The sequence below is a fragment of the Mytilus californianus genome, unplaced genomic scaffold, assembly GCF_021869535.1.
Source record: "Mytilus californianus isolate M0D057914Y unplaced genomic scaffold, xbMytCali1.0.p SCAF_10, whole genome shotgun sequence".
Lineage (NCBI taxonomy): Eukaryota > Metazoa > Mollusca > Bivalvia > Mytilida > Mytilidae > Mytilus > Mytilus californianus.
In genome coordinates this window covers 72,462,854-72,486,943 of record NW_026262582.1, presented here as the reverse complement: position 1 = coordinate 72,486,943, position 24,090 = coordinate 72,462,854, and the positions used below count along the sequence as shown (strand labels likewise).

At 34.6% G+C, this 24,090-nt stretch overlaps 2 protein-coding genes across 2 annotated transcripts in view; both read right to left on the bottom strand.

Annotated features, from left to right (window-relative positions):
• LOC127718484 (uncharacterized) overlaps positions 1 to 24,090 on the bottom strand; it is a 198,120-nt gene that overhangs the window by 39,315 nt on the left and 134,715 nt on the right. The window lies entirely within an intron of this gene.
• LOC127718483 (uncharacterized) overlaps positions 11,222 to 24,090 on the bottom strand; it is a 46,256-nt gene continuing 33,387 nt past the window's right edge. Inside the window, exons 8-9 of the mRNA XM_052224526.1 lie at positions 13,201 to 13,228; positions 11,222 to 12,299 (exon numbers count right to left, since the gene is read on the bottom strand). Of these exons, the coding sequence (XP_052080486.1) occupies positions 11,986 to 12,299; positions 13,201 to 13,228 (342 nt within the window). The 3' untranslated portion in view covers positions 11,222 to 11,985. The remainder of the gene's footprint in view (positions 12,300 to 13,200; positions 13,229 to 24,090) is intronic.

Here is a 24,090-nt window from a genome sequence, read left to right as displayed (position 1 = left end):
TCTTTCTACAGTTAAAGATGGGCTTTAAAAATATTGTGATGAGATATATTCTACCAGTGGTGTTAACCAGATGTGGATTCTCAAAAATTCGAAAGATCTACTGCTTAATCTTCGATCACAATCTTTGCGATTTGCAGCAACATAAAGAATTTTGATTTTTCTACGCTTTACACTAATATTCCCAATGCTCAATTGAAAGATCGACTCCACCATCTCATTTAACAGAGCTTTTTCTATAAAAATGGGAATCGTAGATACCAATTTCTTGTTTTAGTTTACAATGATTCATATATATATATTTTGAAGAACCACACTGAATCTACCAGAAAATATACTGAAGATGATATTATCAAAATGCTAGACTTTTTGATCGACAATATATTTGTTGAGTTTGGAGGATTGATATTTCAACAGACAGTCGGTATTCAAATGGTTACTAATTGTGCACGATTTTCAAAGATAAGTGAATATGATTACGTTTTCTTGGTCAAGTCCATAATATCAGATACTATAAGTAATAGGTCTACTATATTTGGTGTGTGGAATAATTGTATGCTGTACATGTCTAACTGGCTGGTGTCATCTGACCTTGACCTAATTTTAATGGTTTTTGTGATTATCAACTATCATATTCCTGACTTGGTACATGCATTTTGAAATGTAGAAAATGGTGGATTAAACCTGGTTTTATAGCGCTCAACCTCTCACTTTTATGGCAGTCGCATCAATCCTATTTTATTTACAACGATGCGTGAACAAAACAGACATAATAGGTAAAATTGTCAAAAATAGGGGTACAGCAGTCATCACCGTGTCACAATCTCAATCAGATCAAAAACAAACAAATATCTAACAAAGAAGCACAAAGAAGCATATATCAAATTTAACAACCACGTTCATTGCTAACATATTTTTGTATTTTAAATCAACCCATAAAGGATTGAAATATTTGAAGTCCTGTGACTGAATGGCTAGGTCCACATCAACTCTGGTGTAGCATCGCGTATTTGACGTCAGAATGTAAACGTCATACAGGTAGAGATATAAAATAATTTTGTCGTTCAAAGTATTTTCAAGATTATCATAGAACAATAACATAATGGCATTATAATAGAACAGTAACATAATGGCATTATAATAAAACAATAATATAATGGTATTATAATAGAACAGTAACATAATGGCATTATAATAGAACAGTAACATAATGGCATTATAATAGAACAGTAACATAATGGCATTATAATAGAACAGTAACATAATGGCATTATAATAGAACAGTAACATAATGGCATTATAAAAGAACAGTAACATAATGGCATTTTAATCAGTGGCGGATCCAGAACTTTTCATAAGGGGGGGCTGACTGAACTAAGGGGAGAGGGGGTGCTCCAGTCATGCTTCAGTGATTCCCTATATAATTAACCAAATTTGTCCCCCCCAGGCCCCCTTGGTCCGTAAAAATCACTAGAACAACAACTAAATGGCGGAATGTTTAAAGGCACGTCATATGTAACAAACAAACACAAAAAGTCACACGTACATAGTACACCAGCAAAAATGAAAGATAATACAAACAACACATTGACGGGATGAATAAGTACCGAGCCACAGTAATGTAATGCATAGATTAATTGTAAGGTGTACATGTCTGGAATGGTTAATCTAACATTGACATCAATTTCATCGTTCATTGGTCAATGTTTAGTTTTTCTTGGTTAAGTCTGTTTCTTAGAAACTATAAGCAATAGGTCAATTTGGTGTATTGAATGATTGTAAGGTGTACATGTGTTTCCCGTTTGGTTTATTTGACCTTGATCTCATTCTCTTGGATCATGTAATTTTTATGTAATACTTCTAATAAAGCTTTATATTTAGGACTATAAACTTAAAATCAATGGTCAGTATAAAAAGGCAAGACATTTCAGCGTGTTCACTCTTGTTGAAAAACAACTTCTCATCAAATAACTGCCTCAAACGTAACATATATCATCAAAAATAGTATCATCATAAAAAACTTCCAGCAGCAAATATTTCATGTATGTGCGCATACATAAGTTATATCAGTGGCGCTCTATTAGAAACCTTTGGACGGCCAAATCGAATACGAAAATTTTGTTATATATAAAAAAAAAGAACGTGTGGTATGATTGCCAATGAAACAACTCTCCAACAGAGACCAAATGACACAGAAATTTACAACTAAAGGTAACCGTACGGTCTTCAACAATGAGCAAAGCCCATACCGCATAGTCAGCTAAAAAAAAACCCGAAATCACAAATGCAAAACAATTCAGAATAGAAAACTTAAAGCCTAACTTATGTACAAAAAACAAATGAACGCAGAACAAATATGTTACACAGCAACAAACGACAATCACTGAATTACAAGCGTCTGACTTTAGACAGGCACATAATTACAAAATGTATCTTTTAGTTAAATATATAAGCGGGACTCCAACCCTCCCCTTACCTGGGACAGCGGTGTAACGGAATTACTGAATGGAATGAAACCAAACATGGCCTAAATGTTCCATAAAAGGTGATGACCAAGTATTGTTACTTTGTAGACAATCAATAACCAAGATGGCTAGCAGCCAGAAACTTCATTTAACAAAGAACCCTATGGATAATACGTACAAAAGTCTTCTTTTATAGAACAGCTGAGTGGAATGAAACCAAACATTGCATAAATGTTCCTTATAAGATGCCAACCAAGTGTTGTTATTTGGTAGATAATCAATCATTCAAGATGGCTGCCATTGGGAAACTTAGTTTAACAAAGGAACCTATGTGAAATACATGCAAAATTATTATTTTGAAAAACCACTGAATAGACTGAAACCAAAATTGGCATGAATGAACTTTGAAGCAAATCCTTTAACCAAGATGACCAGAGGGGGACTCAGTTTAACAAATGAACCCTATAGGAAATATATACAAATGTCTTATTTTAGAAAACCACAAAATGGATTGAAATCAAACATGGTATGATTTTTTCTATTGAGGTGCTAAATAAGTGTTGTGTTCCTTTGTAGTTGATTTGTTATCCAAGACAGCTGCCAGCAGGGGGTGTAAGTTTAACATAGGACCCTATGGGAAATACATACAAATGTTTTCTTCTAGAGAACCACTGAATAGAATGAAAACAAACATTTGATGAATGTTTTCTAATGAGGTGCTGAACAAATGTTGTTCCTTTGTAGCCGTACCATCATCAAAGTTGGCCACCTGCAGTGGACTATGTTTATCATAAGATCCTATGTGAAGTACATACAATTGCTTCTTCTAGGATCACTAAATGGAACGAAACCAAACATGGCATAAATGTTCCTTGTGAGGTGCTGATGAAAACCTAATACATAAATTTTTATAGATTCAGATATACCGTAAACTGCAAAAGTATCATGAAAAGAAGATCTACCCATAAGACGACATGACCAAAATTGACCGCTTGTTGGAGTTATTGTCCTTATAAAGTCATTTTCTACAATTTCAATGAATCTATTGGTAATTTCGGTAAACTTTACAAAATTCATCTGCTTCTTATTAAATTACGGGGACAATAGTAAACCAAATTTGGTCACAATCATTTTGAGGCTATCTGTTATGATTTAATATTTTTTTATTGTTACATAAATTCCAAAACCAAAGTAGATTCAGGTGAGCGACACAGGCTCTTGAGAGCCTTTAGATAATTTAAACATATTTAAAGAGAGTTCATTTCTAAAACTTATATAGAGTGAATTCCACAGTTGAATACTAGATGGAATAAAGGATTCTTAATAAAATGACAATCTGCTGGGAGTTTGGTATATATTTTGACTACTTCGGAGATTATAATTTTTTGTTTCTGTAACGGTTGGAGGTATTAAATTTAATAACTATTTAAGAATATAAAAAGGCACATATATAAGTTTCTTCTCCATCTTTTTTATCACATAAACAACAAACGGTTTCACAGCAGTTTGAAGATGTTTCGTAAAACAGCCCATTAAGTCTTTAACTCCTTACACATTTAAAACAGCACTGTACATCATCTCCTAATGTTGTTTGTTTTCTTTTAAACCGACAAAACAACATGATATAAATTTAATGCATCCGATGCACTTTTTATGGATTTACCTTCAGTAAAGGTCAAATAGAATAATGTTTTTCCAGTTCCACTTTTCTAATTTTGAAAATGCAAAAAACGATTGATCACAAACGAAAATTGTCACATGTACAATTCTCCAGCCATGATTGAACTATTGTTGTTGTCCATATTGTCCACCACTGTTTTTGTTAAACCACAAAGATTCAGAAGAAACCACATATGGAATAATGTATGTTTAAGCGATGGAATCTCTTAGTACTGTAGATTACGTAATAGTTATACACCGCAGAATAGGTGTGTCTGCATAAGAAACCCCTTCGGCCGGAGGCCGGAGGTGTTTCTTATTAAGACACACCGTATCCCGAGGTGAATAACTAACTTACACCCTATGCTTCACCCTATATTTTTTAACATTGATTATTTAATGAAAAAGAACGGATAGCATATTTATTGACAATATCAAACCATGATTTATAAGATTTAAATTTGTTTTTACATGAAACCCCACCAGTAACTTTACTTTCAAACTTTGACAAGTAAGTAGATTTAACAAATGTCAAAGTTTCTGTTTTGCATATCCCGTTAAATGCATGTGCTAATATGGATCAGCAGGTCAAGGTTGACCGTTTCGTGCATACTTGTTACAAAAAAAACCCCATCATGTTCCTTGTATGCAGTTGTCAATATGGTTGAGTATAAGACGGACGACATTTTGAGTCAAGCGTTGGATTTGGTACATGTAGAAGCGACTACATGTAAAGATGAAGGCATTATTATAATACAAAGTACTTACCTGTTGATTTAAGGTAATACAAAATGTATTTTAGTTATGTTATGGATTAATAACTTGAAAAGAATAAATAAACATCATATTCGGACATACTGAGGGAAAGGTGTGTCTTGATAAGAAACCCGACGACCGGCAGAGGCGGATCCAGGGGGAAGATTCCGGGGGGTTGGAGGGTTGGAACCCTCCTTTTTTGGACGGTCAATGCATTTGAAAGGGGACATAAAATTGGAACCCATCCCCTTTTCTCCTGGGTTTGGAATCCCCCTTTTAAAAATGGTTAGATCCCCCCTTGACCGGACACGCTCAACATATAAAAGTACAGATTGAATATGAAGGAACCTCCTTTTGGGGGGCAATCCGAGGGGGGCCGGGAGTTAGAATCCCCCCTTTTTAAAGATCAATGCTTTAGAATACAGATACGTGACTGGGATAAAAAAAATATCTTGAAGCAAAGGAGAATTTAAAAGATTTGTTTTTTTATTAAAAGAAGATACTTAATATTTTTTATTTTTCGCTATTGGAATTTCTTAAAATGTTTTTTTTTTAAATATCTTGAAACAACTTGTAGTGAACACTATTAGAACTTTCTTTTGCTCATGTTATTTAAAAAATAATCAATTTCTATTGTTATGAATAACAATGGACTGTGTTTTCGGGATGTAGAAGCAGGGGTTTCCAGAAACCCCGCTCGTCACACCCTGTGGCCAAAATCCATTGTTATTCGTAACAATAGATCTATTCAATTTACACGTGTTTCAGAAATAGAAACTATGAAGTATAACAATAGAGCTGGGGTGTAAATATATATATATAATTGAAGAAATAAACTCATCATAGATACCAGGTTTGATATTTTGTATTTGCGTTAGACCCGCGTTTCGTCAGGGACGCTCGAATAAAAAATAAAGTTAAAAAGGCCGAATAAAGTACGGTTTGTAAAAGTTTTGCCAAATACAGCTAAGGTAATCTATTCAACGTAAACTGTACATTTTATAATTTAATACCTTCCTACTTTCGTGGTCATAGCATCCAGTAGAAAGTTAAATAACAAAAGTTCAAAAGGGAATGTCCATTCTCAAATAACAAAATCTATAAAGCTCTAAAACGTCAAACGAATGAAAAACAACTGTCATATTCCTGACTAGGTACCGGCATTTCCCTATTTAGAAAATTAAACTTGGTTTTATAACTAGCTAGACCTTTCATTTGAATGACAGTCGAAGAAAATTATTTTATATTGACAACAATGTGTGAACAAACTAAACAGACATAATAGGTACACATGTTAGAAATAGGGGACAACAAATGGAAGTTTTTAACGACCTTGACTGGCTATACAGCCCTTGCACCGTCGGTGAGAAATAGGGGAACAGAAGTTCACATCGTTTTATAGTCTTTACAACTATAAAACAAACAAATATGTTAACAAAGAAAAACAAAATGCAATATACCCAAAACACATAAGCGAAAATAAAATGAAAGACAAGATAACAAAAAACGACCATAACACAGTAAGTTAACGGCAAGATGTATAAGCACCGAGACACGCCAAAAGGGAACTCTTTGTGTTGTCAGGATGTTTAAGAACCCGTCCACGTCCACTCTATGTTTTTGTTAGATGTATTTATATTTGTATTCATCTGATGCGTGAAGCTTTTTTCAACTGATCATTATAGTTTTGTGATTAAAATAATCTCCGACTAAGTAAATCGATTAACAACATGAAGGGTACTACATATTACATCCGGTGAAGAATATGTTTTACGTTCAAGAGCCCAAGAGATCACTACTAGTGTTAGTGATAAGTTGTTCGTGTTGTTCTCACATGAGTGTTATGTGGTGTTCTCTGTGCATTTGAACTTTTTAAAGTACGGTCGTTTTATACAATTTGTCTATCTATTTTCATTGAAAGCGTGTTTCTATTAGAAATTTCACATTGGGTAAAGTTTCAAGGATATAATTTTACGTCACCGACTGTTGAATAATTTGTTTTAGGCTTAGCTAATACTTAATTAGTAATCCACTGTAAGCGGATGCCTTATTACTTGGTATAACTTATGAGCGTATTTTACAAGTTTTATATATATATAATTCAAAATTTTGTTAAAATCTGAAAAGACAAGCTTCGTATTTCACGAAGCTTATCCTTTCAGATTTTTATAAATTTTGAATGTTCAAATATTCCTGCAATAGATCACCAGTAAGGACGCGTGTATTGCTAAAATGCTCGTATAATGTTAATTGGGTGTCGCAAAATAACAGGCTATGTTTACACTCCTCTCCGCATCTGAGATCACATCTGATATTCTTTTATGGTTAGTGTTGATAATATTCAGCTTTCTTTTTGGTGTTTTGTATGCTGTTGTTCTTTTTTTATCCGTTTTCTTTTTTTCACGGCATTGTCAGTTTCTTGTCGACTTATACATTTGGAATCTTCCACTTCTTATTTAACGTGTTGAAAGTACACAAACATGTCAACAGTTTGTGGCCTATTATAACTTCGACAGATTTATTATTACTTAGTAGACGAGTCGTCATATTTTTCAAATTTGATTAAAAGCTACCCAATTTAAGTTAGGCGAGGAAAAGGGAAAAGGCATGACCTGCTCAACAATGTTGCTCTCGAAAGTAGAAAACTGTGATATAGGTAGTAACTAGCCATGTCCGCTCTACTATGAACAATACACATATTCGTGTATACTAAATTGTAAATGTTTTTAATCTGAAATATAGTCGATATTAATTTTTGTTCTTAATTGAACCAGTAATAGGCTAAATTTCTATCTTTTATTATGAATATGTGGTTATCATTTAGATTTAAAAAAAAAATCATGAGCTTACTACTTTGTTAAACAGATCTTCGTCTACATTATGTACAACTTATTTCACATGGGATGTTGCTGCATACTCCCTACCGTTTAACATTTAGATTAAAGTTGTAATAACTAATAATATTTCTTATTTCAGAGATCTATGAATATAAACGTACTCCAGTTTTTGTTTTAATATATACAAGAAGATTTAAAGTGAAATAATATAGACGATACCAAGTTGTCTGCACCAGACGCACATTTCGACTGTTACAGTGAGTTAAGGTCTCTGCAGTGATGTTCAAGGCTAAACTATTTGACAATCTTAAATTTAATACAAACGTTGAAGCGCTTCCACTTGGTTTTATTTTGTTTAAACCAAAACTGTGTAGTGTTCATAATGCTGCTATAGATACCCCAAATAATCCGTTTCAAAATGTTAGCAGGCGTTGATAGGTTTAATGTTGAACAATTCAATTAATTTCAAAAATCAAGATGCAAGATTCAAGATTTTATTGTGAAGCAACGCCTAGACACATATATGTGTTACATGAGGTAAATATACAATAATAAATATTATTTATAATACAAAGGTAACATTTAGAAATAAAAACAAATAGAGAGAATTCATACTAGCAATATACATATCACAATAAGTTATTAAGCTTTCTAATAAAGGATGACATCTATCTATCTAAATTAACATTGCAGTAAGATAATATAACAGATAAATTATACTTGCTTGGATGCTTTCTATAATAACTAGGGATATGTTTTTCTTTGAAAATAACCAGTTGAAGAGACCTAATTACATACAAAAAGATAATGAAATTCGTCTCCTACATATTCTTAATACCACAGTCCCACTAGGCCACGATGTGAAAAAAATGAAAATTTTGACGATCGTAGCGCGATCGTGCAGATCGCAGTAGGGTCGTAGTACGGTCGTGGTGAAGTCTTCATGATCGTGATGAGCGTGGTCAACGTTGAACATGTTCAAAACAATCGTGGTCCGGTCGTGGCGAAATCAGGTCGTAGTAGAAGCGTAGTGAGAGCGCAGTAAGGTCGTGGTAAGATCGCAAAGGTCACTGTACCATCGTAGCGACAGCGTAGCGGAAGCGCGATTCTAGTCGGGGAGACTACGCTAGAATCTCACAGCGACTTTACTACGACCATCACGTTCCTACCACCACCCAAACACGCTACGACTATACCATGTTTATACCACGCTTATACCACGCTGTTCAAGACCATAGTACAATTTTAGCACGCCTATGCCGTTTCATCACGCTGTTCTTACGACCCGACTACGTTCATACTACGATCATCATACTCATTGTCATTGTCAAAAAAAAATTATAAAAGCTCTCCAGCTTGTGTTTGTCTGTATGTAATTTGGACCTTGATGGACCAGCAATAAGTTGTGATTCAGGTTGGATTGGTCGGTCCGACATATATCTTCTGGATCATGATTCCTTACTATCAGATCTCCCTCTGCCTCTACCTCTACCCTTACCCTTTCGTATATTTTGGTTGCATGACTGCGCTGTTTCCGAGAAACTCTACGTATCAATGAGAAATAGAAGGAATGATACAGTATTTATATGGAATACGATGTTGACGTTATTGCTGGGAGCGTAGTAAGATCGCGGTATGAACGTGGTATGATCGTAGTATGGTCGTGGTAAGAGCGTGCTATAATCGCAGTAGAAGCGTAGTAAGATCGTGTTGCAATCGGATAAATCGTGGTATGGTCGTTGTGAGGACGTGATGAGCGTAGAAAGATCGTAATAATCGTAGTGAGGTCGTAGAATAAGCGTGGTGAGAACGTGGTATAATCGTAGCGGGATCGTTGTAGAAGCGTAATGAGGACGTAGTAGCAAAGTAATTGAAACGAAAATTTACATTTTCACCGTTCATACTGCGAGCTCACCACGATTTGAAATTATTTTAGATCGCGGTGAGCGTGGTGCGATCGTGGTCTAATGTGACTGGGGCTTAATATATGTGACATTTCCAGATCTCCGCCGAAATATTATACCAACTTCAATCAAAAAGTAAATGAGTAAATAATTTTAGTAAAAAATGTTTTCTTTTAATGATATTCCCGGGCTTGTGTTTCCTATCATGATTTCCTTGATAGAGGATTGCTTCTCACAAGGAAGCTATTAAACCAAGAGTTCCAAATGGGGAAGTTGAAATCATCCCTTCGTAAATTTTACGAACGCCATCACGAGTTGGTTGACCGTTATGGAATAACCGTTTCACAGATGATATCGGATATGGTCCTTATATCGTAACTACAATACCCTCCCTTTGCACGAATGTGACTAACCGAATTAGACTATTTACCGGATTTGTAATAACATAAGCAACACGACTGGTGCCACATGTGGAGCAGGATCTGCTTACCCTTCCGGAGCACCTGAGATCACCCCCAGTTTTTGGTGGGGTTCGTGTTGCTTAGCCTTTGGTTTTCTATGTTGTGTCATCTGTACTATTATTTGTCTGTTTGTCGTTTTATTTTTGGCCATGGCGTTGTCAGTTTGTTTTCGATCTATGAGTTTGACTGTCCCTCTGGCATCTTTCGTCCCTCTTTGCTAAGAAAGAAGGTTGATGATGCCAAAATTACATTGTGTCATATTTACAATATATGTTTCGATTGCTCTAGCATGTTCATGTTATTTTGCAAAATGCATTCATTCATTCATCAATTACTTATACGCTGAAGAGAAAATGGCAATGCCTTCACAAATCAGACGAAAAGGCAAATAACAGTTTATACATTACATACAAAACTAAAGAATGTGCAAAGTGTAATCAAACATTAACTGGAAATGATTTTTGTAGCACTGGATGGGTGAAATGTTTTTGTTGTACCGTCATCGTTTTTGAACTCTTCTAGATCATGTAGATAAGTCATGAATAAACTTATCATAGATACTAGGATTGAAATTTTGTATTTGCGCCAGACGCGCGTTTCGTATACAAAAGAATCATCAGTGACGCTCGAAGCAAAAAAAGTTAAAAAGGCCAAATAAAGTACGAAGTTGACGAGTATTGAGGACCACAAAATCCTTAAAGTTTGGCCGAATACAGCTATGGTAATCTATTCCTGAGCTAGAAAAGTCTTAGTTAAAATAATTCAAAGTTTTGTGAACAGTTAAATTATAATTACACGAATTATGACCATATCAATGATAATTCGTGTCAACACAGAACTGCTGACTAATGGACTGGTGATACCCGCGGGGAATAAATACTCCACCAGCAGTGTCATCGACCCAGTGGTTGTAAATAAACACATCATAGAAGCTTGCCTTCGTTGAGTACACTACATTTGTTTTAAAGTAAAATAAAAAATACCGAACTCCAAAGAAAATTAAAGACAGAAAGTCCCTTATCAAATGGCAATGCCAAAAGATGAAAGACATCACACGCATGGAAAACAACTTCTTTCATAGATAAACTATACTAATATAGTCGAAATCATAACGAAGCAATTGAACACAACTACAACATTGAAAAAAACACATTGTTTTCACAGTGCAATAAAAAAAACATCAAATATAATAAAAAAATAAATCAGCTTAGTACAAATGTTACTTACTGTTTTTGACATAATAATAAAACTAACGTATTGGATGGATATGCTGGGAAACGATTGTCTGGGAAAAATAGAGTGTAAACAACTATAGTGTAAATCCCATCACAGAAAAAAATAACACATTGATCTGCAAATGCTTTTATAAATTAATTTGATACTTTTTCTAACTTTTAAACTAAGCTATTTTCACTGACAGACCAGTTTCAATTCCTCCCACTTTTCACCAATATTTTAAAATTTCACAGAATGATTGCATATATCTGAAAGCTTTTTCCGGCCAGTAAAGTGTCGGTCACTTTGTATCTTTTTAGCTCGTATACTTTTCACATTTTGGGTTGCGTTTCTAGTCTTCTTGTATACAGTAAACATTAATGGTTGGGTTATGTACATGAAGTAGTAAATTATGCTTTTACAAAATAAAAAACTCACTTTAGTATTCGCTTGTATATGATTTTATCCCAACATTATACTTTTACTCATACATCTTTACTCAGGTCTTGGAGTACAAAATATGTGCATGAAACAACTAATCCAGTCAAATATCCTCCAATCATAAAAATCAATACCTCAAATAAAACAGTGAATCCGCAGTAAGTGTTATATATTACAGTTATAAACAAGGATAATAAAATGGATGATATCTACTCTGACAAGGTTCCTGTCCTTTTTTGTACGCGAAATCTTACTCCACACCATAAGTTTTCTTCAAAAAAGCTAAGCCTTCAGCCGCTTTAACATGTTTCAATGTTACCATTAATCGATAAATGGTTGGTTTGACCCGGTTAGTTTTTTTCCAGTCTTTCCATTTTACGAGGAGATCGTGTATTTGACCATTTAAATCTCTTGGAAAGTTGTGCATAGTTTCCTTTATGTTACCTATACTTAGACCTAATTCTACCCCTAAATGAACCACGCAATCACCTATTAGCTTCTTTTTTGTCAAACTGTTAATAACAATATCTGAAGGAACATCTTGCAGGCAAGCATTGGCTTTTTCTGTAACAAAGTAGGCAAAATTGAATTGATAAATATTAACAACCAAATAATCATCAATACTTTAATATTTTGCATGGATAAACATGCGAAAAGGTGAGAATAATTGTTTCTATGTTTTCATCTCTTTTTAAAATCTGCCTTATATTTGTTTGATATTGGGTCGAAGACTCAATTAACAGTAAGAAAATCAATAAACCGAAACTATTGAGCTTGTGTATTACCCTGTTACGTTCCTGTATTGTTGACGAATGATTCAATAGTGTAAGTCGTACGATTTTTCGCAAATTTGTATAACTTATAACTACAAAAAAAAAAAAACGAGCACAAAAATTTGGGTTATTGTTAGCTTGTAAACGTTATAAAACGAGGCAACATACGATTTTATAGCAAACAAAATGAGTTCCCTGGGGAAACTCACCTCAGATCACTCAGGCAGATTTTTTGTATTTGTAAAAAGACCAGTTATAAGCCGACTATATATATTCGTTGTTGTTATGTATAAATTATTATGCTTCTATTTTAATTATGCTTTAAAACGAGATAAACAAACGCTACCTGAAGATAAAGTTTCTTTGTTTTCATTGAAAATACCGTCATCTATAAAATTCCTAACAATAGGACCAACATAGATTTCCGTAATTTAGTTACTTTTTCACTAGAAATTATGCTGGAAATTGTTTTACAATAAACAAGTTTACATACATTTGCTGTTAATGGGGTATCATAAAGTATTTGAAAGGTTTGCTGACATCGTCCCCTTTCACAAGTAACACTGGCCTCACATTATACTTTAATCGCAGAAAATAGCCAACATCATCATTGAACATAAACAGAACGATATATGAAAGTACATGCAAACTAATAAGTATCTAAGAGTTTATTTGAATACAGATAGACATACCAGCTAAACTATGGTCCTCTCTGTGTACCTAAAATATTTAAATATAGAATTATGATGAATTTATTTATATTCATAAATAACGAATCAAAAATAACATTTAAGAACCATCATTCAAAACAAGGGGAGTATCTTTTAAATGCTTTATTCTTTAATAATAGGGCTAGATAATATATATCAGTCATTTAAAAAAAAATGTACATATTTCGGTTATTGTCGATTATCCGTTTAATTTGTATGTTTTACATCATTTTCCATTTTAACATTAGTAAGAGTTAACACACACCATGCATACGGCAAGATAGTAAGTTCAAATATTAGTGTCCATATAATTGAGAGTTCACTTGCCGATATTACCATACAAGTATTAAGCGTGTAAAATTCATTTATTATGCATTGTTTTTTTTTTAATACTGTTTTAATATGCTTCACCGATTGTGATAAAGACTTAGATGACGAAGATCGTACTTTGACCTATAAAGGTTTACTTTTATAAATTTTGACTTGGATGGAGAGTTGTCTCATTGGCACTCATACCACATCTTCTTATATCTATTAGATGTTTATTTTGATATCTGAATCTTAATTGGTTCATTGGTTCTCTTGGTCAATGGTCTTTGTTCTGCTTGGTTTTTTTTTGTCTTCGTTTTAACTAATATTGCTTCAGTGTGCTATTTTGCAATAATCATATTTTGCGTATAAAATATAATAACAACCAACTTTTGTATTTCTTTTTTGCAGACATTATACTTTCTCAGGCCGAAAAACAGCGTTGTTACAGGCTAAAAAGAGATACAGACCCCGCAAGACGCGAATAACACTTAAGGAAAGAAAGAGAAAGATCTACACAGAGGAATGTTTTTCTTAGTACTACTCCACATTAAAATTTTCATACAAATACTTATGCCCAATCGCTCAGCTAAGGGGGTATTTAGTGTTATCCTTGTCCTTTCGTAAGAGTCGGCTGTACTGTACACATCCGTCTGTCTGTACGTCTGTCCATTTACTTGACCAATGATTTCAAACTTTAAAACAATTCTTATAATCATAATACACAGATCAAGTGTGATTTTCAGCCAAAATACCCTGTACGGTTTTTAAGCGGGAGCATATATGTCCTTCCAACACATTCTTCTTTTATTTTCATAAAAAGTAAATTATTTTCCAATTTGAATGAATTGATTTATTGTATGAATTATTGTACAGGTCATTGCTAAATGATTGGCACTAAAACAGGAATGATTTTAGACTACAGTTTGAGATCAAGAACATGCAGAATATGTGTAACAGCCAGAAGGATGAACAAGATTCCAAAAGTGCATGTTTGTAGAAAGAATTACAGTGAAAGTTCCAAAGCAATGGAATCTGACATGGTTGTACAGATGGTAGCAAGTGCAAGAACAAAAGGTACAAATATTATGACAATAGTTGGAGATGAGGATGCTACAATCATAGCCAGACTGAGAACTAAAGTTGACAAGTCTATGAGATAGCAATCACGTCAAGAAAACCCTAGGAAAGAGTCTTTTTGCTATGAGAAATAAACATTCTCGCCTTACAACAAAGATCATTTATTATTTGATAAAATGCTTTAATTTCTTGGTTGCACAAGCTAGAGAAAGACCAGAAGAAATAGAGAAGAATTTACCTGCACTATCCAAACACCCCTTTGGTGACCACAGCAGTTGCAATCCTAGTTGGTGCCAGTCTTTTGAAGACTCTGGTATAAAATTTCGCTCTTTACCATATGGTAAACCTCTTAAAGACCAACAACTGCAGGCCTCATTGAGTACACTGTTCAGTAACTATATAACACAGTCTGAAAAGCTAGCTCATCTTGAAAGTACACAAGGCGATGAAAGCTTCAATAAGACAGTGGCTTCAAAAGCACCAAAAACGAGACATTATGGTAGTTCCGGAAGTCTTTGCTATAGGGTTGCAGCAAGTGTTGTTAAAAAAAATAAAGGTCACAAATACTTCGTTGATGTAAGAACGAAATTGAATGCATCATTGAATTATTGTTAGTCTCCTAAACAAGCCTGAACACTGATTTTCATATGTTTCTAGTAGAATCATATGAATACATGTACAAAAGAGGGACGAAAGATACCAGAGGGACAGTCAAACTCATAGATCGAAAACAAACTGACAACGCCATGACCAAAAATAAAAAGACAAACAGACAAATGATAGTACAGATGACACAACATAGAAAACCAAAGACTAAGCAACACGTCTAGTAGACATTTAGATCCACTGAAACTAAATTCATACATAAGCCAGCTGTAGCAAACAATTTAGTAATAATAGTACATATTCGAAAAACCTACATATTCAACACAAAATTAAGTATCTCCCCAGCTTAGAATTGTGCAATAGGAATTACATTGATTTATAGCCTACATATAATTTATAATAAACTTGGACAAAGGGAGATAACTTTCAAATTTGTAATAAAGTACAAATCGAATATTTATATTTCATATCTAAAGGTCAAATATGTCTTATAATCAAGCAGAACTGCCACTTTAGGACACATTTAAACAGTTTTAGTTTAACTACACATGGAGCTATAACATATATATGAATAAATGAGTACTAAATCACTTATTTCCCAATTTGCATGATTCTTAGATGGGTCTGCTACTTAGATGTAAGTCATCAGTTTGGCATAGAGAACAAAATCATCACAATTCATGTTAGTTTGGGAGACTCTTTATTTTCCTTTCTATTGACAGGACATACTATGGTATACTATGTCTGTCTGTCAGTAGTAAACTCAGTCTAAATTGTAAAATTGTTTTGGAACTAGTCTGAGAATTATGACTAACTGAAACTAAAATTTGACATTTTTCTCCTATAAAACCAAATCAAAAATCATTTCATGGACAATAGGGTACCATATTTGCTCCTGGCCCAGCTGTTTATATTGATTTTGACATTTTATCATTATTTTTTTCCATTAATTGTTAATTTCTGTCAAAGGAAAATTAGGGAGAAATAGGATAGATTTTTTTTTCTACTTTTAGTTTTCAAAAGTATTTGATGAGTGTTGGCTTGTTGTCTTGAACACTATATATAAGTTATTTTAAAGTTTGAAAGAATGTTCACCAACCAAATACAAGGAATTACATTTTGCTCCCATTTTCATTCCTTTGACAAAATGAAACAATTTGACAATTTATATCTTGACTACCACATTGAATTTTTTATTATTTCTTCATCATTTTGTGCATGTTATTTCTTATGATATTGGATTACAAGAAGTTCAAATTACTCATATTGGAAATGGAGAATAAACTACATAATATGTTACAGAAAACATATTTTTTTATTGAAATAATTGTAATGTCATTAAAATCAGTTTATATTGCTTTGTAATGGACAACAATATTTTTACTCTAAATTTACCATTAATAAAATATTTTTTCAGTTCACAATTCAATGGGAGATAACTCTTTTCATGACAGGTTAACTAAGCATAATACATTCAGTAAAAAATATAGATATATCATTTTTCATATAAAGTTGAAAGGAATTTACTAACCAGTACCAATGATTGAACAAATATATATATATATATATATACATTACAGGCAAATAGAACGGCTGGTCTTCACCTGGTGTTCACACATCAAAAGTCAGCACGCTGAGAGACCTCCAGTACAAAAAGAGAAAGTCAATAGCAATTACGAAGAAGGCTAAACTGAGAAGATTAGAGTTGAAGACAGAACGGTAAATTTGAAAAATGCATTGACAAGCAAGATTAAAATATAAAGAGCCTGTTTAATGTTTCTTTTTAAAAATATTGATATAGATGTTTATGAGACCTCTATCCAAATAAACAGCTTCGCCAAGAGCGCATGATACGCCCGTCGTCTTGTGTGTGAGGTTTTATGCAATAATCATAAATCGTTTTTGAGATACGGCGCGACGTGAAAAAACCACCCCCTGTTTCAGTTACAAAATCCCGTAACCCAAAAATTTTTAATCTTATTTTCAGCAAAAAGTATACAGATCATTTGATTATCATAAGAAACAACTATGTTAAGTTTCATGAAACTGTGGACGGACAGACAGACAGACAGACGGACGCCGAACATTTGTATACCATAATACGTCCCGTCAAAATTTTGACGGGCGTATAAAAAAAAGTAGAAGCCAAATCAGCCATCAGCTATTTTGTACAAGATGTTCTGCCTCCTGTTACGGAGTGTTGAAGGGTCATTGTAAAGGCATCTGTCTGTAATCTTTATTTTATTGTGGCTTTCGTCATGTCAGTTAAAAAGAAATTTATTTTAACAGTTAAAATTTTTTAGTTTACACTGAATTTTGATAGTCACCTTTAAATTTTTTTATAACTTTGGATTTTCATCAAACTTTTCAGCTATCTCTATTATATATATTTATCTTACAGAATGCCAGGTTGTTTTGTATTTTGGTGTATTGCTGTCAAATATAAGGACTAAGTTAATATGTATAATAAAGGTAAAATTTTCAGTTTTGACTAAATTCAGATAGATACCTATATTTAAATATTTAGATATGACAGCAATAAACCAAATTACCAAATAACCTGGTATTTTGTAAGATAAATATATAATGGAGATATCTGTAGATTTTGATGAAAATCCAAGTTGCTTTGAAATAGTTATAACAAAATTTAAAGATGACTATCTGAATTTAGTCTGAACTGAAAATTCTAGCTTTTTTTTACCTTGATTAATTAAATTCTTAAACTTAACAGCAATATGCAAAACAACATAACAACCAGGGATTCAGTAAGATCAATATACAACTGAGATAGCTGTATAGTTTTATGAAAATCCAAGTTAGTTTGAAAAAGTAATAAACAAATTTAAAGGTGACCCTCTGAATTTAGTCTAAACTGAACATTATACCTTATTTAATTACCTATCAATTAAATCTTGAAATTTGACAGCAATAAACCAAAGTACCAAACAACCTGGCATTCTATAAGAGCAATATATAATTGAGATAGCTGTATAGTTTTATGAAAATCCAAGTTGATTTGAAAAAGTTATAAAATTTAAAGATGACTATCTGAATTTAGTCGGAACTGCAAATTCTAGCCTTTTGACCTATGAATTAAATTCTTTAATTTCATAGCAATGAACCAAACTACCAAACAACCTGCCATTCTGTAAGATAAATATATAATAGAGATAGCTGTAAGATCAATATTTAATTTAGTTAGATGGGCTGATTCAGACCAGTCAAGACTAAATTTGAAGGTCAAGACTAGTCAAGTCAGGTCGAGACTGGTGGAGACTGAGTCGAGACTGGTCGATGCAGGTCTAGAATGGTGGAGACTGAGTCGAGACTGGTCGAGACTGATCCAGCCTTGGTCGAGACCATTTCAGACTACACCTACTGACCTAGAAAATCAAGTACTGAATCAGATTTATAAGTAAAGTCGAGACCAAAGTCGAGTACAGTTAAGTAAAGTTAAGTACTGTCGAGATAATGTTGAGTCTAGTCCAGTAAAATCTGTGCTAGACTTTACTGGTCGAGCACAAAATATGGTCTTTTCAGACTCGGAGCAGTTTGTAGTGATAAGAAATACTTTTTTTGAGATAAAGGATGATAACAAATACCCTATTGTAATTTTGTATCACAGTAGGGACTTAACATTTCAATTGATGTTGATGTTTGAAAATATATTTTTCAGTAATCAAGATATATCAATCTGTGAAGTGAGGGAAGGAATCAGCTACCAGACCGGCATAGACATGGACGAATCTAGATTGGATCCAGAAAACATAACTGAAATACCCTCTCCAAAAACTTCAAGAATAGAAGCCTCACCCAAGCATGATTCTTCTGTTACAGAAATTTTCTTTGATATAGAAGCTACAGGGCTAAGTATGTTATAATGAATAATATTTTTTGCATTACAATTATTGTCCACGCCACAACGTGATGGAGGGACCTAGTGATGCTCTGTGTCTGTCCGTCAGTCAGTTACTTGATATGGTCAATTCCTTAGAGTTCAATAATATGATTTCGTTCAAATCTTGCAGGATTGTTAGTCACTATATGTACTTGATCTTATTGCACCTGCCATTATGATTCAACACATTTTATTGGAGTTATTGTTTCCACATCATTCTCGGTGAATTGTCCATGATTTTTACGACGGAACCGACTTTCACATGTGCGTTTTGGTCTCCGGCGACGCGATGAAATTCTCTTAATCCGTGAGGTATTCCATTCTCCATCGTTTTGCAAAGTGTTCAATTAAAGTTACTTTATGGTTCAAACGTTTGTTCGCTTCTGTGAAATCTAAATTTGAATTATTGACCTCTGTGTCAGAATTGTTATCTTGTGATAATCTTCTTCCCTGTAGTAGATGTGACGGCGTTAGCGGCTTTGGATCTCGGATGTCGGACGACACATACGTAATCGGACGATCGTTGATTACACCTTCGATTTCTATCAAAATTGTTCTTAAGACGTCAAAATTGACTTGCGATTTTCCGAGCACTTTTTTCAATGTTGTTTTAGTAATTCCAACTAGTCTCTCCCACCAAACACCGTATCGCAGTGCTGCTTTCGGAAGAAATTTCCAATTTATTTGAATGTTCATTTCCTTCGGTATATCATGTGAAGCGGAAACGAAGGTTGGTGCGTTGTCGGAATACACAGTACTGGGAATTCCTCTCATACTAACGAATCGTCTAAACCATTATTTGAATGACTCGATTGTCATATCTGTAATAAGTTCTAGATGTACGGTACGAATACAAGCACATGTGAATAGGCAAATATAAATTTTCGTCATAAGTCCATTTTCCTTAACGAAGAGTGGTCCAGCGAAATCAACACCAGTTGTCGTAAACGGAATCATGTCGGTGACTCTATCCTTTGGTAGCGGAGGCGAAATTTGCTGTATAAACGCTTTTCCTGTCACTTTTTGGCACGTTACACACATTTCTGTACGATGTGGTTCACGCACTGTCTAATGGACGGTATCCAATATGATTGGCGGATTTGCGTAATTGTCTGTCCTAAATGCAACATCTGCAGGTGCGCGTTCAATATTATTAAGTCCGTAAATTCATTTTTCTTTGGAAACAACACTGTTAATTTCGCAGAGTCGTCTAATTGTGAATTGTGTTTGCGGCCGGCGCATCGAATGACACCTTCTGTGTCTATGAACAAGCGCAATTGTCTTACTAAAGGTAGATTCTTGTCCTGTGACGGGTTTGCGAGTTGCTCTTTTTCACTACTGAATTTTTCATTCTGATTTTCTATAATCCACGTACGAGTTGCGCGTTCGATTTCATCTTTCGTAATATGTTTTTCCTCAGATTATACGGTAACTTTCTTTTACATTGATTCACAAATTTAAACACGTAGCATGTAACTCTTAGTAACTTCTTCAATGACGAGAATCTTGATAAATCGATTACTTTCGATATTCCATTCAATACACACGGTTTCATCTTTTCGCGGTCATCTGTTGTCGTCAACAAAAGAGTCTCTTGTTTCACTTGCGGGGTCCATGTAGGCCAACTGTTCTGATCCGATATCCATGACGGTCCTTGCATCCAGAGTCGATTCTTTGAATTGCGTTGACGATTTTCCTCGGGTTTGAATATCGGCTGGATTTGATTCAGTTGGTACGTATTTCCAGTCATAATTTTGTGTTGTTTCCTTAATTTCTAGCACACGATTTTGAACAAATCTTCCAAATGTTTTTGAAGATGAAATCCAATGCAGAACGATCTGACTGTCACTCCATAAAACTGTGCGTTGTGGTTCTAGGGTTTTTGTGAGGTGTTTAGCCATTCGAGCTCCTATTACTGCGGCCATCAATTCTAGCTTTGGTAATGTCATTTTGGCGAGCGGAGCGATTCGGTGTTTTGCAATTACGAGAGAAGAATTGTTTCCTTTATAAAAGTAGGCACTGGCTCCATAAGCGCGTTTGCTGGCATCAACAAAGACATGCAGTATTATTTGCTCGTTGCTTTCGTTCTCATTTGATTGGTAAAATAATGGCGTGCGATTTTCGTATTAACGGTAACATCCCTAATGTCATCTAGGATTTCACACCATGATTTACCTATATTGCTAGGTAACACCTGGTCCCAATCGTATCCCTCTTTCCATAATGTTTGTATTAGTAACTTAGCTTTTACAGTCGTAAATTGAAGACGATTTTCGCAAGACTTCTCTCTTTGTCGCTTGCGAGTTGTCAATATCTATGTGATCTTCATTTATTTTTGCAAATGTCAATCTGTCTGACTTCGCATCCCAACGCATTCCAAGAATTTTCGTCTCGCTATCCTTATCAAGTACGTTTGCCTTTGTAGCTTCATCGCTAAGTTGATTGCTATAAGACTTCCATGTTCTCAAATTGAATCCTGCATTTGTCATGAGTTCTCTAGATTCTTCAAAGAAATTTAAGGCGGCTTCTTCCGTATCAGCACTTGTAAGTACGTTCTCTACATACAAATCACGCTTGAGTATTTCAGCAGTAGTACTTTTAACCTTCGATAAATGTTTCAATAATGTAGAGTTAAGAATAAATGGCGAACATGTCGCTCCAAATAGAATTACCTTGAATCTATAAGTCTCACGTCCACTCTTGGGGTTACTTGGATCTCTAAGCCAGAAAAATTAGGTGGAATCGCGGTCTTCTTCATCTTATCCAATCTGGAGAAATGCTTTCTCAATATCGGTTGTCAAACCGTATTTCCCGTAGTGGAATCTTGTAAGTATATCGGCTAGCTTATTAAGTTATAGAGGTGTAGAAGAAAGGCAATCATTCAAGCTGGGCGATTCTGAATCTTGGCGACAACTGCAATCATAAACTATACGTATCGGTGTAGTCGATGAATCTTTTTTTCACTGGGTGGTGCGGAATATAATGAACTCGATTAGTAGTCTCATCCGTGGTCTCAACCTTCTCGATAAAACCTCTATTTTCATGGTTGTTGATAATGTCAACGTATATTTTAAGCATCTCTGGTTCTTTAGTAAGTCGGTTTATTACGTTGTATGTTCTCTTTCTGGCGATGTATATATATTGTCTTTCAAATGAATATTATTTTCTTGGTAAGCGATCATTTCTTGCAAGTCAGTTTTCGCTTTCACTTCGCTGTCTTTTTCTGTTCCTATAGATTCAATTTCCCAAAACTTATATATTTCACATTCTTCTTATCTGTGCGGGGTCATAATGTTCATGATCGATGACGTTGATGGATTAGTAACGTACAAATTCAATTGTATAGGTCATGATAGTAAGTATCCGACTTTGGACTGTACAGCGGTTGGTCCGGATCCTCTAGTAACCCTGTCTCCAACTTTATCCCAATAATAATCGGCGCCAACTAAGACTTCAAAGTCCTCGTCCTGTAAAGCTGGGTGGGCTAACTTCAATCCATTCAAATGCGGAAAACTCGACTGGTTCCTTGCGTATGTATGTATTGGATGAGCAATCTGTGGTACTATACAAACTTCAATAGGGATTAGCGTGTTCGTCAGACCTTTTAGATATATAGTAGCAATTTGTATATTTCTAACCTTCTTGTTGGATTCCCCAAAACCGGATATCGTAATTGCTTCTTTCTTATTTGGTCTCAGATTCAATAAATCGGCCATCTCTTGAGTAATAAAACTCCGCTGGGCTCCTTCGTCGAATAATATATTAGCTGATGTAAACTCTGTCTTCTCACACGTGATAGGTGCTATCGCGGTTTTCAATAATACTTGCGATCTAACCGATGATGTCGATGAATGCATGCTTGCGACTGCGGCGCTGGTATCTGGTTTAGATGTGCTGTTATCTTTTGTAAGTTTAGACTTGGCCTGCGGGTGTGCTGCATTCTTTGAAGAAATACTTGTATGGTGTCGTTTATTACAATTCTTACACGTTTTATCGGAATTCGATCCGCAACTCTATGATTTCCTAAGCAATTGAAACATGCCTGTTTCTCCTTTACAATGCGTTTTCTTTCTTCAATTTCCATGACATTTTTACAAGCTAATGGGGCGTGAACTCGACAAAAGATACCCGGCTTCTTGGTTATGTCTCTTTTTCCTTTCTGATTAGCGTAGTTGCGATTTGTACCCGTAAAGAATGCTGACTTGGGTGTGACATTTGGCTCTATATCATCACCGTTTACCGACTGACCCGCTTCCTTAATCGTAATCTCATGTTGTATAGCTTGCCGTAATGTCTGCAAGTTCCAGCAGCGGCTCTGTAGGCACGTACCATGTTTTCTCGCATGTTCCCGGGTAGTTTATTTAATATTATGGGCACTAAAAGGCTTCCGAACGACTCGTGGGACTCCCCTATACCTTCAAGGCCAAGGATTTAGTTCTCCATGCTGTCGTAGAATTTTTTCAAATGTGTAATATTTGACGTTGGACTAGGAAGGCTGATTAAACTCTGCATGTATGTATGTACTATATTGTGTGGTTGACCGAATCTTTGTTTTACGTGTTTGTCCCTAATTTCTGTTAGTTATTTGTAGACCTGCTATGCACTGAATGGCTTCTCCGAACAGTTGAGATTTTAAGTAATTAAATTTCTGCACGTCGTTTAAAGACAGGTTTTCGTGTACCGCAGCACTAAACAAATCCCAAAGGGTTGCCAGTCCAACGTATACCCGCCGAACGTTGGTAAATTTAATTTGGGAAGTTTCTGGTACATGCTGGAGTTTGCAAAAAAAAAAGAACTCTGATGTATTTGCGTGCATGAAACTGGGTTGTGGCTGACTTTCTTGATTATTCGTATTCATAACTTCGTGTGCATTTGGGTTAAGCAATGACTTACTTGACTGTTTGCCTGTGATTTCCGATTCCTTGATAATTTTTGAAAGTTTGGTTAATGTCATTTCTATATCATACGTGTATCTGTCG